The sequence below is a fragment of the Malus sylvestris genome, chromosome 3 (genome assembly GCF_916048215.2).
Source record: "Malus sylvestris chromosome 3, drMalSylv7.2, whole genome shotgun sequence".
Lineage (NCBI taxonomy): Eukaryota > Viridiplantae > Streptophyta > Magnoliopsida > Rosales > Rosaceae > Malus > Malus sylvestris.
The window spans coordinates 4,650,412-4,665,850 of NC_062262.1; the positions used below are offsets into that span (position 1 = coordinate 4,650,412).

The following is a 15,439-nucleotide window of genomic DNA, read 5'->3' on the forward strand; positions in this document are numbered from 1 at the left end:
TCTAGCTCATATTCACCCACCCTGCATAAGCAGAATTCGTGTACAAAGCTATTCTAATTAAGCAAAAGTGAGAAATTAGTAAACAAAGAAATTTCTCTAATGTGTTTGTTTTGCTAATAACGAAGTGGGTGCACTCTATCATCACGAGGCATATCCACGACAGAAAATGAGGGGGTTCCATTGGACTTAAAGCTGTTGTGGTCTACCATCTGTTGATCATTTCCAAGCATTTGTTGCTGCACCACCAACACCGAGACCTCACAATTGGAATCTGAAGATGCCAACATATCTCCAATGAACCCAAGTTCCGGAAACTCATTCCATTCTTTGAGTCCCATGAACAATGGTGAATCACAATCATGGCGTCTCCCCACCACAATTAGGTCATAAAAATTTTGCATGGGCCTAATCACATTGATCATGTCCACGCTATCCTTAACACGTTCCTCCTTGTAAACATGTTGTTTTCTCCCAGCAATTGCTATCTTACACTTGCTGAGTAGCTCCGAATCATGTTCTTTATGCACATTGAATTTCCTATTGTCCACCAATCTAACGACCGTGAGGCTGACATTAGGGTGCTCTGTCATGCGCATTGCATATGCTAATGCCTCACGGTCATCAGGTCCTTCTACAAAGATAATCCCAATACTGTACACAATTTTGCATGATAGAGATGCGTTGGTGTTCAAGGTACCACGATCTAGGAGAATCCCAACTGAGCATGGGGAATTTCGAAGAATGTTTCGATTCACAGACCTTATACGTTTGGATAATTCCTCCATGCAACTTAGTGAATTGAATTGCTTGTGAAATGGGATTAGGACCATGGAAGTCCTTTTTTCCAATGCTAATGTGCAAACATCATCATGCATTGTGGCATAGGGAGAAATGGTTGTGAATGCATTCATTATAAAGCCACCAGAGCTATGTTCTTCGTATAATCTGAAGGCATTGACCATCCGATCTGAGTCACCGGATTGAAATGTCCTAAAACTCCTTTTTCCGAGTCGATGTGTTATGAAGACTGGGGCAGTTCTGCCTGATAGACTCACGAGGTGGACAACATAAAAGCATATGGGGGTTTGGGGGGTTGGATTGGTGACCTCAAGAAGGTTGATGATGGAAGGGGTGCTGTCTTCTTGGTATATGCATGCAAGAATGCGAAGCTCAGCATTGGGCAAGGCATGCTCAATTGTCCTTCTTCTCTTGGTGGACATGTATCTCTTGGATGGATTGTACAGATATTTCAATATGGGGGTGATTATTGCAGTTAAGACGAATGCTGACAGAACCATAATGCTATAGGCTTCTTCGTCAATCAGCTGGAATAGATAAGCACAAATGAACAAAATTTAGAGGACACATAATATTTTATACAGAGAACTAGATCATAAGAAAAATTCACTTAAAAGTTTACATCATAATTACCAAATTGCTGCAAATGAGAGAAGGAGAGTATGAAAGTATCTCATCTGTTCGAAACAAACAAGGTTAAGAGTGTATGTGCTTATCTATGAACAAATGACACACACAAAATCTGTTTAGGTGTTCTGCATTCCCCCGATTAAAAAGATCAATTTTCAGTTTTTCTTTTTATATAAAATATCATGCAATAGGAATGGGGAAGCATAGTGCATAAGTAATAATTAAAAAGGTGCAAGTGGAGATAATTACGAAGAGCAACAATCCATGATTCAAAGTTAGAACGTCAATAATGCCTTGAGCATTCATGATAAGCCCTAGTGAAAATGAATCGACAGGAGACATTTTGCAATAGAGAGAAGGCACCATAGTTCCTATAAGTTTACCACGAAAGCTACTCATAACCAAGAGCTCCAAAATCCACACAGTCTTCATCTTTATCATAGAGAAATTAATCCTTGCACCAGTGACCACAAAGTAGCTTGGCAACAGAATCAATGAGACGTAGGAGTCAAGTTTCTCAACCAAAGCTGATCCCAGTGGTGGGCCATCTGGCACTGCCAACCCTAAAATCATGGGCCCCAGTATGCAATGCTGGCCCATAACCTCACCAAGAAGAGAACACACCATGATCATGATAAATATTGAAAAAATGTAGCTCTCTTTCACCGATTTTTCTTTATCTGTAAGTTGTGCAACCATCCATAACATCATAGGCCTCAAAATGTAGACTATGAGTATGAACATGCAAAACAAGCTCAACCCCATAAAGGGTAGACTAAGATCCTTTTTTGAAATCTTGCTTTGCCTTATTGTAAAGGCCAAACCGACCCAAATCAAAGATAGCACCCCACTGACTATTGAGGAAGACACAGCCAATCTCCCAATCTCCGAGTTGAGGAGGTTCAAATCAGCCAAGAGGCACGAGATGACGTGGAACGAGCTTAGGCATTGAAACACTGCGATGATGATGATCGACTTGTGTAGGCTTGCTTCCATCGCGACAGTCTTCCGTAGGACTAAAGCGAAGCCGATGTTGAGGATCAAAGGGACGAAGAAAGCCGAGAGGCCTATGACCACGGCTTTCCTTCCTGACTGTTTCACCAAACTTATGTCCATTTTCACTCCGACTAGGAAGACAAACAGCATGACACCAAATAACGCATAGGTTTCGCTGATGTAAAAGCTTTTCAGTGGGAAAACTATATCTGCAAAGGCATTGCCTGATCCTAATACTGATGGCCCCAATATAATACCTACCTGATGCATAACATACAAATTAGGTTGACAGAAAAAGAGTGCTTAATGGGTACTAATTTACAATATTCGGTGCTTTGTCAATATCGTGTTGATACACAATATACAATACCAAGCACTGTAATCAATGGGTACAGGTCGCTTCTACATTTTTAAGCTAACAATATCAAAACAGAGAAAAAGGGAAACGCGTGTTTTTCCCACCCTCAATTTGTCATCAGGCACTATTTTGTGAGATCAAAATAGTGTTTTTGAAGTGGGAATAGCGGCTCCCAGAAAATGGAAAAAAGAGGAAAAAGAGAGACAAAAAGCGTAGGTAGAAACGTACAAGCATTTGTGATATGAAAGCAGTCTGGCCAAGAGGGTTGAGAATTAACTGGAAGAAAGCGGTGAGTAGGGCAGATATGGAAAGCTGTACGTGAAGGATGGGAGTAGGAAAGTTTAAAGGGCTATCACCGAAAAAGTAGCCTTTTGGTCTTGATGATTTCTGATCCTGGCATACCCAAGTCTGATTACTGAATGCATTTGCCTTACGCATTGCGACGAATCATCCAGAAGCTCAGGCTTGCAGCCTCACCAAAATGTTGTACTAAGAGAGAGAGAGAGAGAGAGAGAGAGAGACGCACGTAGGGTTGCATGCCTGCATGGATGGGAGACACGGAGAAAAAGCTTTAAGGAAGCAAGTATGGAGGTGATGGATAGGAGGATGATGCGGGTTGGTCAAACCTTTAAGCTGGCTCTTTATTGAGCGTTGGCCTTTATTTGAAGGCCATATTTCATAGTGACTGTTCACCACAAAATTTGGCAAGAACACCATTCGGCTATAGAGGTGGGAAACATTCCAATATATTAGGTGTAACACCAACTGCATAGATTGGTTTTATATCAGATATTGCAGATTACATATTATAACAAAATTAATGTTCAAAAGTTTTGAGCGTGGAGTCTTCTCTAGGTTTTAGGCAGGTTGGAGCATATTTTCTAGCCATATGTTTGTGGTGTTTTGTATAATTTTTTTTAAAATTTTTTTATTGTCTTTCTTGGGATATTGATTGAGTTGTGCAGGTCTCTTTCTATTGTTTCAGTTCTTCCGCATGCTTCGTTTTTATCTTTGGGCCAAAGTAAATAAGGATGGGCTGACTAAGGGTTAGTTCTACAACATGTGATCGGAGTTTTTCGAGACTTTCACAATAAGAAAGTTGAGATTCTACCATAATTAATTGACAATATAAGAAGTAGCCTAACTATTTATAATATAATGTAAGTTTCCTTCTTCTGTTAATGTGGAATTCATTCTCAACACGCCCATCTCATGTGACGAATTTTCAAACTTAACACATGACCAACATAAATCGGGTGACATGAAACATGGGTGGTGATAGATTGAACAAGAAAGTTTTATCCATCAGAATAATCCAACACTTGTTAACACTATATTCTTTTAATCTACAACTATAGTTCTTTTTTTTTTCTTATTTGGACCCTTAAAAGTATATATTAAGGCTCTGCATACTTATCTTATTAGGTCTCTTATAGTAGTTTGAGTGAGTGTAATACGTATACATAAGAGAATCAGGCAACCTAAGTATGATATCTTTAATGCATAATTTCTATTATGTGGTGTTAAATCATATTTTTATTGGTTTACCATGCATGAAAATTATATCATTGAATTCATTTTAATAAGATCTTTAATATAGTCCAGATTATCTTTACCCAGTTTTATTTTAGTACTTAAAGGAAACCACAAGCATGAACCATATCAATACACGATGAAAAAACTAAAAAAGTTGCATTGATCTGACTAATTAATTTAGGTTGCCCATTTGACTTAAAAAATTGATCCCTTAACAAGTTGAAGGAGCGAATCATTGGATTCTTGAAAAACATAACAAAAACAGCGGGTCTCAGTTACTTTCATCTTTAGTTTGACTTCTCTTTTTTCTCCTGTTCTCTCAACGACAGAACTACTAAAGGCCCTAAAATGACCCTGGCTCCCCCAAAAATTTCCAACTCCCTGTTTTACTTTGCCACTATCCAGCCCTCTTACCCTAACAATTTACATAAATAAGAAGCCAAATAAATAGTAGAAAAAACATGCTAAACCTTTTTTCTTGGAGTAATTCAAAATTATAATAATATTGATAATTTTTTTAGGGGCACTTTGATTTAGGTCCAAAAATTTGAGCGGTTATTAGATTTAGTCCAATGCCCTATTTTTCTACTTTAATAACATATCCCTTTAATTGAATTTCTTGATTTATACATTTTTAATTTGAATATTTAAGTTTGAAGATCTAACTACTTTCCTTGAAAAAAATAAGAAGAAACTTTATGATACCTACACCACATATTGATTAAATACATCCAACATATGATGGAGGAAGAATATAGGAAAATAAATAAAACTTAATCTATCCATCATTCATGAAAATAGTAAAAAGAAATGTCATCTTCATACACGTCAGCTTATTTAGTACACTTTGTTGAAATGGGGATCCCTCTCCTTAGTTCAAAGAAATTTCCTTCATTAAAAGAAATCAGACGACTGCCCTAATCATCCACATCTTTTGGCTGAAATGAGGATTCCTCCCCTTCAAGAGCATGTATATGTATATAGTATTTATAACATTAAATAGTTAACATAATTAATCTATGATAAAAGTAGAAAAACATTAAGATACGAATTTGGAGCAGGAAGAAGGAGAAAGAATATTTAATACTAAAATTAAGTAAAAAATAATCTAATAAATAATATATAACATATATCGCAATTTAATTAAAGGATAATAAAAATAAGCTTACGTGAATAATCAACGAATGAACCTGACCCAACAAAGTGTAATAAACCCAATATTGATTTACAAAATTGGACTTATATCTAGTTTACTTTTCTTTTCTTTTTTTTTTTAAATTTTTTATCCTTGTGTTCAATATTTTGCCCCCACCACCACAAACCCCCCTCCCCCCCCCACCCAAACAACAATTTCTAGCTCTGCCCCTGTTTTCACTTGTAGAACTCACTAGTTTATAGGTTATTAGACTCATGAGTTCAATATATTTTTCTCACACTTAATTTTTTTGTCCTGCTGTTGGATTGTAATTCATATATGAGTTCAATATATTTTCAAAAGAAGATTAACAAATTGAACAGTTTCAACTATAAAATTTATATGGTGAAGAGACAGTATTCTCAAAGGGGATAATTCCCATAGGGGATGAATACAGCCCAAGGGAAACCTACTTGTCCACTCACTTGTGATTAATAAATGTATCTTCACTATACAATCAATTCATTATCTTTATCACCACCTAAATATTATCTCCACAAAAATTCTTAAATTTGGAGTTCGCGTAGCTATTCATATAAATCAAATAAATAGACGATTCATCGTAGGGATGTTATTTGTTACCAAATTCGTTGATTTGTTTGACACATATAGATGACTAAATGATCTCCCAATTGAATGATTGTTTTTTCCATACATGATAATAAAGAGACTTAACGATTTCAATTATGGTATTTGTATGGTCAAAATACGTCATTCGCAGTGGCTGGACAAGTAGGCTCCAACATAGGGTGGACACTAGTATAATCTATTTTGTAATATCATATAATTTCAAAGTTTGAACTCTCTCTCTCTCTCTCTTGTTTTTTTTTTTTTTTACCACAATTGATATTGTAAACTAAATTTATCTAAAATATGGGGGAAGGATTCATACTTGGGTGTTGGGGAAGTATACTGCTCTTGTCAACTTGACAAAGCCTAAGTCTGGGGAGACTTTGGTTGCGGTCCCTAGCTATGAATATTCTTTTATTGAAACCTTGTTGGTTTTCAATTTTTGATCGAAGTCCCTGAAATTAATGTGATAATTTATTTCTATGTACGTTACTATATTTTTTAAATTAAAAATTAAAAATTATAGTTGTTTATATAAATGAGATATTAAATAAAAAACCATATTTTGTGGGATTAAAAATATTAAAATATAAATATATTATTGTGTCTGTGTGTATATATAAACATGGGTACATTCATCAAAATTAACCAAAAAATTATTGAATCAAAACATGGGTACATTCTTCAAAATCACAAAAAGAAGAAGATATTAGGCTTAATAACATTAGTAAATTTCTTCGATTAAACTTGACATGGATACATTTTAAAATCAAAGCAAAAAGAATGTACCCATATAAGTTTAAAAACGGATTAGAAAAATTGAATAGATTTTATATAAAAAAAGGTACATTTTACATATAACAAATTGGTATATTTAAGAATGAGTACATTTTAAGATCAAAATTTTGAAAAAAGTACATGAATGGGTACATATAATTAGCATGGGTACATTTGGCAAAATAAAAAATGGGTACAAATAAGTTTAAAAAAAAACATGGGTACAAATAAAATAAAACTTTAAAAAATATGGGCACAAAAAGAAATTAATATATGGGTACAAATTAAAACTGAAAAGAAAATTGGTACAAATTAAAAAAGGGTTGCAAATTAAAATGGGTACAAACTAAAACTAAAAATATATGATAAAAAATTTAGTCATAAATATAAATATACTAATTGTAACATTTTAAACATTAAATGAATATATTTAGAAATAAAAAATATTTTATTATTGAAATAATTAATGATGTTATTAATACCCAAGGACCTTGATCAAAAATTAAAAAGGAATAGGATTTTAATCAATGGAGTAGCAAAAGGAAGGATGAGAACCTAATTTCTCATTTTTTTTTTCTAATTCTTATTAGTGTTGTAAGCATAATTACTGAACAATTATGGAGGCCAGAAAGAGAGAGAGGGTGCGGCATAGAGAGAGAAGAGAGAGATGTGTAATTGTGGGTATGTTCTATTCCACCTTATTGTGCTTTTATTTATAGTAGTAGGGAAGGTTAATTCCTTACCATTTAGGATTACAACATTTAATAGGTAATCTACTCCTAATAGGAATATAAGAGATATTCCAAGATATACTAAGATTTACACAATCACATCCTTAATCTAATAGGACTGCAATACTCCCTCTTGAGTGTGTAAATACTCAAGTAAATGGCGCATCAGGTCTTCAGTGATGAAGTAAGTATAGTTGATGAAGTCGTTGGCACAATGAGTGAATGTGAGTCTCAAATCAATGGAAGAATGTATAAAAAGTAAAACTCACAAAACCTCGCTATGGTAAAACCCAAGGTAGGAGAAAAAGCCACACTCTAAAGAGAAAAGTGAGAAGTTGCATTAAGTCAAAACTATATGTGTTTTGAACGCAAGTAGAAGAGTTCACAAGGGTATGATTAGCTCAGGATGGGTGCCTCGTTAAAACCTAGTTAGATAGCAAAAACCCAGTGGGAAAAATGCTCCTAATCGTAGGGAAAATGAGTACATTAAGATCAAGTGAGTATACTTTTAGATACTCCCATGAGTTTGACATAACTTCCAAATGAGACTACAAGCATTGCATAGGATAGTTAGGCATACCAATTCCTTGGACAAGCTTCTGGAAGGTTGACTTCGGTAGTGACGTCGTGTAGAGGTCGGCAAGGTTGTCTGGGATCAGCTTGCATGACTTCAATCTCCTGATGCCTTGCTGATGTAGATGTAGACGCAATATGTCTTGGTGTTGACTTTGTTGATGTATCATGGCTTGGTCAGGTGGATACATACGACATAATCTTCATGGATCGTCGTTGGGACTCAACGATGGATGAAAACACAGCAAGTACTTTGAAATTGCTCAACAAGAACTCCTAACCATGTCTCACTTGTGGTGTAGTGAAGTGAGGTGAGTCTTGGAACGATTTGAAGATTTCGTAACTAAGGTTATTTCATGGACCTCCAAGAAATTGCGATATCCCTAACAGTAAAGACAACTATTTGGGATTTTGCCTTGTGCGGGTTTGATAAGTAACCTGCATCAGCATAATAAACAAGGCAAACATCATTTCAAGGATCAGGGGGTTATATCTGCTTAAGATGCGATGGGATTTGCCCTCGTAGTACCTTCAGGGTACGTCTTTAATACCAATTCAGTGGATGCGTGTAGGCGCAGTGCTGTATCTTTACCAAGATCAAAAGCGAAGAAGATGTCCTGTCTATATACAATGAGCTAAGTACAACGAAGCGCAAAGTTGAAATTTAGATATGGAATTTCGAATTCTATAACCTCTTCAAGGGTCTCATTTGCATATAACGTATAAACGATCAAATGTATACTCAAAGGTAACACATTCGGGGTGTAGTTCAACTGGTAGACCAAAATACTGTCAGAATAATGCTTCAACTTCAGGTCAAGGCATAAATGAGTTTTCCTAAGATCCTTTATCTTAAATTCCATCTTTAGGTGCGAGACAATTTTCTCAAGCTCTTCCGGAGTCTTAGTGAGGTTCGTGTTAACGACATAAACTGCAACTCTAGTAATTTGGAATAAGACTTCATAGTTTAACACGCAAGGGCATAATTCATATCCGTGACTGATCAAATAATCACTTAGACGGGTATACCATATCTGTCGGATTGTAAGTAAATGCCTCAAACAAGTTAAGAGGGTGTTCCGTGGTTTTGGAACTATTTGAAGCAGTCCATGTAATTCTTCGGGAACTTACATGTAAATCTCCGTATCTATATCCCCATGGAGAAAACACTAACCACATTTCATAATACTGCTATCAATCACATGACATTTTGAGAGAAACCTTGCACCGTAGGGCGTGCATCATATCGCACTATTTCATTCATCTCATAACGCTTCATTTCCCATTACACATTAAGGTTACCTTGGGCAGTGTAGGAACGACAGGTCTAAAACACACTTTGGTAAGGAATTTAACCTGGATTGCAATTTAAGTTGTCTAATCAATTCTACGTTGTCACTTAATCAACGGAACACGGTTCAATATCGTCTCTTTTCATTTATGTCTATAGCTACCATATAAGTGAAAATATCATCGATGGTAATCTCATTTCAATTCCATTTAGCTCATCCAAACTAGTATACTGGACCAAGAACTTTAAGTTTCGGGAGAAATCCAGATTAATCTTGAGATGGAAATGATTTGAGACAGCGATCGAGTTTAGATTCATTGTTGTGTCGTATCTTCCTATTCTAAGGAAGTGAATCTTACGAACCGAATGATCTGTCGTGTTCCAGGCCAAGACAGATTGATTGGCTATCCGCCGGTGTACCACACCATCCAACAAGGGTATCCAAATCATCCAACAAGGGCGGCACACCTTCCAGGGATGTTGACTCGACGTCCGTTAAGTACGTCTATCCTTGTAGGCATGTTTGCACCTGGTATATGATCTCGTCATTTTAGCTAGATCATAGGAATACGTCTAGAGCAACATTCTGAAAACTAGAATTCATCGCACTTACTTATCACACTTGTGAGGTATGGGGATCGAGATGAGACATAGTGGGCAATGTCCACGTAAATTCGCGACGTTCTATAGGAACGTTGATGTTCTTATCTCCCCTTAACGGCGGGAAGACTGTCTTATTAAAGTGACAACCTGCAAATGAGCGGTAAAGAGATCTCGTACAATGGCTCAAAGAGAGCTAATGTGAAGGAGAATTATGATCGACAAAAGATACACATCCTTCTTTGAAGACTTATGGTGGTACGTTGCGGCGGCGCAACTTGGCACATGGAATGCATATCGCGTAAATACGAAAATCGTCAGGTTCGTACCTAGTAACCAACTGTAACGTCATATAGGTTGGGTGGCAATGGGCCTCAAGGCAGACTAACATAACTACATTCAAGATTACATAGCCCTAGGCAGAAACCGAAAACTTGGTACATTTACCAAAATTCGGGCGATCATTTAAATTACACTTTATGATCGCTAGGCGAGGCTATTTGGGGTGAACATGAGAATTTGATGTTCAATTATAAACCGAAAATACATGCAATACTTTATCGAAAACCGTTGATATAAACTCTCCGACATTATCTAGTCTCACAGACTTTAAGGGATAAGTAGGGTGGTGAACCCTTAATCGGCTAGGAGGTTTATTAGCAATGTGTGTGGACAAACATGTGACTAGTTTGTCGATTTATCAACCAAAACCATAAGTATTTATAAGGTCCGCATTTTGGTTGGATTAGTCCATGTATATTCCCTTAAATCCACTGTGAAAAATGAGTCATTTTGTATCTTTACTAGGGATGATTTAGAAATCAAATTTCCCAAAACGAGCAGTTTATAGCAAAGTGTGCTTGTAGGCACAAGATCCTTACTTCGGGTAAGGAGATGCGTCGTAGCATCATTGTTCAACCTAAGTGTCCCAAAAAGATCGTGCCAAAACAAGTAAACTGCTTAATCACCTAGCTCCAGGTCGGCCACATGTGGTGTGTTCCCAGTTGGGAGACAACCCATTGGCCTTAAATCAAAGCTTCAGGTTCATTTTTGGAAGTGGTGCAAAGATATTCCACTTTATTTTCTTCAGTGGTTCATTTATGATCATTGTCATCTCGAATATCCTTAAAAACTCAACGTCAGGGAGAATTTAAAATCCTTTAAATGGTGATGCAATACCATTCATACAACGAGGAGCGTGCCAAATGCTCTTAATCAGGTTGGATAGACCTGAAGTCGTTGTTAGAGATGTGATTTAGGTGTAAAGTTACTGTGCGTAGTACGCATTCATCTAGACAACTAACTTTCCCATATTCCTACCTAATCACGTGTTTAATTGAATCGGTCACATGTATTAAGAAACATGATTCAATTAACTCATATTTGAAGACAATATCAATAAGGTTAGCCATAAGTAAAACATACACCAAACTTGAACCAAGAACATAGAAAAATGTTTACAAAGTAAATGGTTTATTAAGGGGATTCGGCCAACAAGGTCATCCATGTCAAAATTTTGCTCTTCTAACGAAGTTCGGTGGAGCAAAATCAATCTCACATATTGACTACGAGAATGGTACTCCTCAACAACATTGGTAGGGGCACGAATAGGTGCATAACCATTGATCTATTCCATCAAGATGGAAGTAGATTCTGCAGGGTTGAGGTTTGGGAATATTATCCCTTATTCTTGAAGTCTTAGGTTTTAGGTACTAAGGATCATGCTTCGGGCATGATGCCACACTTTGGCAGGCCCTGATTTTACCATATGTTTGTGGTAGTAATCAGATCCGAGAATTTGGTAACCTTCTGATATCTACACTGCTGTTTCAGGGGCGAGTTAGAAACAAGGAAGGGCGAGAAAAGTATTCTCCAGTCAAAATTCGATCAAATTTATAAACTTTAGAATTGTACTCATTCATGGACGTAATCATGGTGTGCTTCAAGCAATGTCTTTCATGATTAGAAAATCCGTAAAACCAAACCAAAGAGCCCTAACATATTTGATTGGGAGGTATTTCCATTTGTAATGCTTTGAGCATAAGTCTTTGAATGAAGATCATGGCGGAGGCTTATTCAGCTCTTCCATGATATTGTTGGCTTCAATGGTTTCTCAGCTTCTTGCTAATCAAGAGGAGATTCACGTCTTATACCCCACATAAAGTGGCTTTTATTAGAAACGTCTAAATCAGGAAAATTGAACTTGTGACGGTTCGACAATCCACTGAATTGGAGGGAACAAGATTGTGAGTGGTGATATGAGAATGAATCATCCATGAGCATCAAAGTTAGAATATTTGAGTTCTAAGACATGGTTTTCAAGAAAAACGTCGGGTTTTCATGGGTGTATTGTTTTATGAAAACTTTGGGTTTTAAAGGCACTAAATTTGAAACTACAGGTTCAATTTAGTTTATGAACGCTTAGTTCATAAAAGAGAGGTTCATGCAAGAACACAGAATGCAATATACAACTAAGTGTAGTGGATTTGGGTTGCTTCAGGAACTTAAGTGTGAGTGCTAAGTATAAAAATAAATTATTGAATCGTTAATGTTCAAAAGTGATCTTCATGTCAATAATTTTAGATGCATTATCAGATTAATGGACTGCAAATCACTTTTAATTAATTTAATAGATCAGGACCATTCGGAGTTGATCGTAGAAGCAAAAATAATGACGTTCATGTCATATTCACTTTAGATGGCTTCGGATCATGTGATTAGAAAATATAATCTGAATTTAGCTTTAGGCTAGGACACCCTACATAAGTGGGTGTGACAACAAAGTAATGGGCCAAAAATTGGCATTTGGGCCGAAAGAACAGTGGCAGCCCAGCAAGTTTATGCTAGCTGCTGTCCAAAATGACGTCCTGCAGTAAAGGCTGCAGGCTTTGGGCTTGGAAAAGGCTGCTGCAGGCAACCTAGGAACCTGGAAAGCAAGCTGCAAGCTTGCTGCAGTCACGGGCTGAGAAAAGCAAAACCCAACAAGCTTTCTGTAAGCTTTAGACTACAACAGAGGCTCGAGCTAAAAGGAAAAAGGAAGCCCAGAAAGCTTCAGGCGCTAGAGCGGGCCAAGGGAGAATAAAAGGACGAGTCCAGTCAGCTATTGGAGTCTTAAGTGTGGGCTGGAGGCGCTGCAGGCCCAGCGATGGTAACCCAAGCGTTTGGCCTGATTTGTTACACGCACAGTAAAGCCCAAGAAGAAGCTGCTGTCCTGGCTTGGCTTTAGGCCAGTTGGGCACGGCTTGCTTGGCTCACAGTTTTTTGATGCGACTCAACGATTTTTTCTCTTTTTTTTTCGACATCTAGGGTTTGAAAAACCCTAGTTGCTTCTAATTTATTTCGATTCTTTGACTCACAAATTCCACATAAAAAAAATTTCGTAATGCATGAAACAAATATATGAACATATACAATATATATATATATATATATATATATATATATATATATATATATATATATATATATATATATCGGAAGGAAAATATAAACATAGGGGTTCATGCATCATGGGGAATGTTTTCATGCTTTAAGGTCGTTTCAAATATCTTCCTTTATTTTAAGCGTACATAATTGGCAGAAAACACCAAGAGCCTTTGAATTTGTAGAAGATCCTTCTCATAAAGTCGGAATTGCATCTCCAATGCGTTGTATCACATTCAACATAGAAAAATTAAATTGAATCAATATCATGTAGATCAATTCAATAAAATAATAAATTAATCATAAAAAGAATGATTAAAACGTAATACTCCCCTTATTGAAGAATAAACTTTCTTTAGCGCAGAGTCAAGAGCGTGCTGATAACGTGTTGTAGGTATAATTTACTGAACAATTATGGAGGCTAGAAAGAGAGAGAGGGTGCGGCATAGAGAAAGAAGAAAGAGATGTGTAATTGTGGGTATGTTCTATTCTACCTTATTGTGCCTTTATTTATAGTAGTAGGGAATGTTAATTCCTTACCCTTTATAATTACAACATTTAATAGATAATCTACTCCTAATAGGAATATAAGAGATATTCCAAGATATACTAGGATTTACATAATCACATTCCTAATCTAATAGGACTGCAACAATTAGTACTTATCTTGTACAAATATTGAAAGCACAATCTTTTTATTAAGCACAAGCATATGCCTCCACTCTATGAACACTTTTTATTTATTTATTTTTAAATGGGAAGGAGAGGGGGAAAGAGTGAGAGATAGAATGTGGGTGGGAGTGGAAGTGGGAGGTTTTTGTCTTTTTTTTTTCTTAATATTAAATGTATCTTAACATCACCTGTAGCTGAGGCTTCAATAAAAATAGTAAAATTTAGATATGAGAAGTTACATTTATTGCCCATCATTTTTTATTTTTATTTTTTGTAATACAAGACTAGATAGTCTTTTCATACTCTTTGTGTGTATGAACACTTTTTATTTATTTATTTATTTATTTTTATAATGGGAACGGTCCAAGTCTGCTTGAATACCTTTTTTCTAATTCTTATTAAAACTTATCATGTACAAATATTCAAAGCATGATCTTTTTATTAAGCACAAACATATGCCTCCACTCTTTGTGTGTATGAACACTTTTTATTTATTTATTTTTGGTTAATCTCAGTTTACTACCTTGAAGTTTTTAGGTTTTCAACATTTGATACATCATGTTTTTTTTTCGTCCCAGAGTGGTGCCTAAAGTCATAATTCTGGGACACTTTCATACATCCATTAAATTTTATGTTAAAATCTCCGTTAACTGATGACGTAGTGCCAACATGGACAATGATTAGGCGCCATGTGGATATTAAAAAAAATTAAAAACTTAAAAAAAATTAAAAAATTAAAAAATCTGGGCTTATTCTTACCTACCCCCGCACCCACCTAGTCATCCCTCCCTTCTCTGTTCCCTCCTCTGTGCCCACCCACCTAAACCTTCCTCATTTCTCTTTCTATGGCCGCTGCCCACCCCACCCGAGCATCACCTACCCGCTTCTCAAAACTATAGATTTCCAACCGTCCTGATTCACCACATCTACCTCTGCCATCGTCATCACTCCCTGCCTCACTTTCAGCCTCGCCTGCTCCATTGCCGGTCCATTCCGGCTTCCATGAGCACGATAGCACAATCTGTCTCGATCATCCTGTATTCGTGACCCACCACAAACCCTGACTTTTATCTCTTTAAAGTATATACCTTGTTCTCTACAAAAAAAAAAATTGAGGAAGAAGCAAATCTTTGTCCATCTATTTTAGGAATCGAAATGGAAAAAACAAATTGAATTTGTATAAAATTGAAGAAATCGTATTGCGATTTTGGTTTAGTGGGAGCAGAATCAGGCGAATGTGTGGTTGCCTTCGATGAGGGCTGGTGGTTTTAAGAGGGAGTTGCAGATCT

At 36.4% G+C, this 15,439-nt stretch overlaps 1 protein-coding gene across 1 annotated transcript; it reads right to left on the reverse strand.

Moving 5' to 3' along the window:
- On the reverse strand, positions 1–3,379 carry LOC126616225 (cation/H(+) antiporter 15-like). The gene is made up of 3 exons (XM_050284240.1): positions 3,011–3,379; positions 1,678–2,685; positions 1–1,325 (listed from the first exon to the last, which is right to left on the reverse strand). The coding sequence occupies exons 1-3, from the start codon at positions 3,218–3,220 to the stop codon at positions 114–116; spliced, it is 2,430 nt and encodes an 809-aa protein (XP_050140197.1). The 5' UTR covers positions 3,221–3,379; the 3' UTR covers positions 1–113.
- Between the last annotated feature and the right edge of the window lie 12,060 nt (positions 3,380–15,439).

Coding starts and splice junctions, on each gene's coding strand:
- LOC126616225 (XM_050284240.1), bottom strand. CDS start 3,220: ATGCGTAAGGCAAATGCATTCAGTAATCAGACTTGGGTATGCCAGGAT. Junction 2,686..3,010: donor CTTTCATATCACAAATGCTT/GTACGTTTCTAC, acceptor GTTATGCATCAG/GTAGGTATTATATTGGGGCC. Junction 1,326..1,677: donor ATCATGGATTGTTGCTCTTC/GTAATTATCTCC, acceptor TATCTATTCCAG/CTGATTGACGAAGAAGCCTA.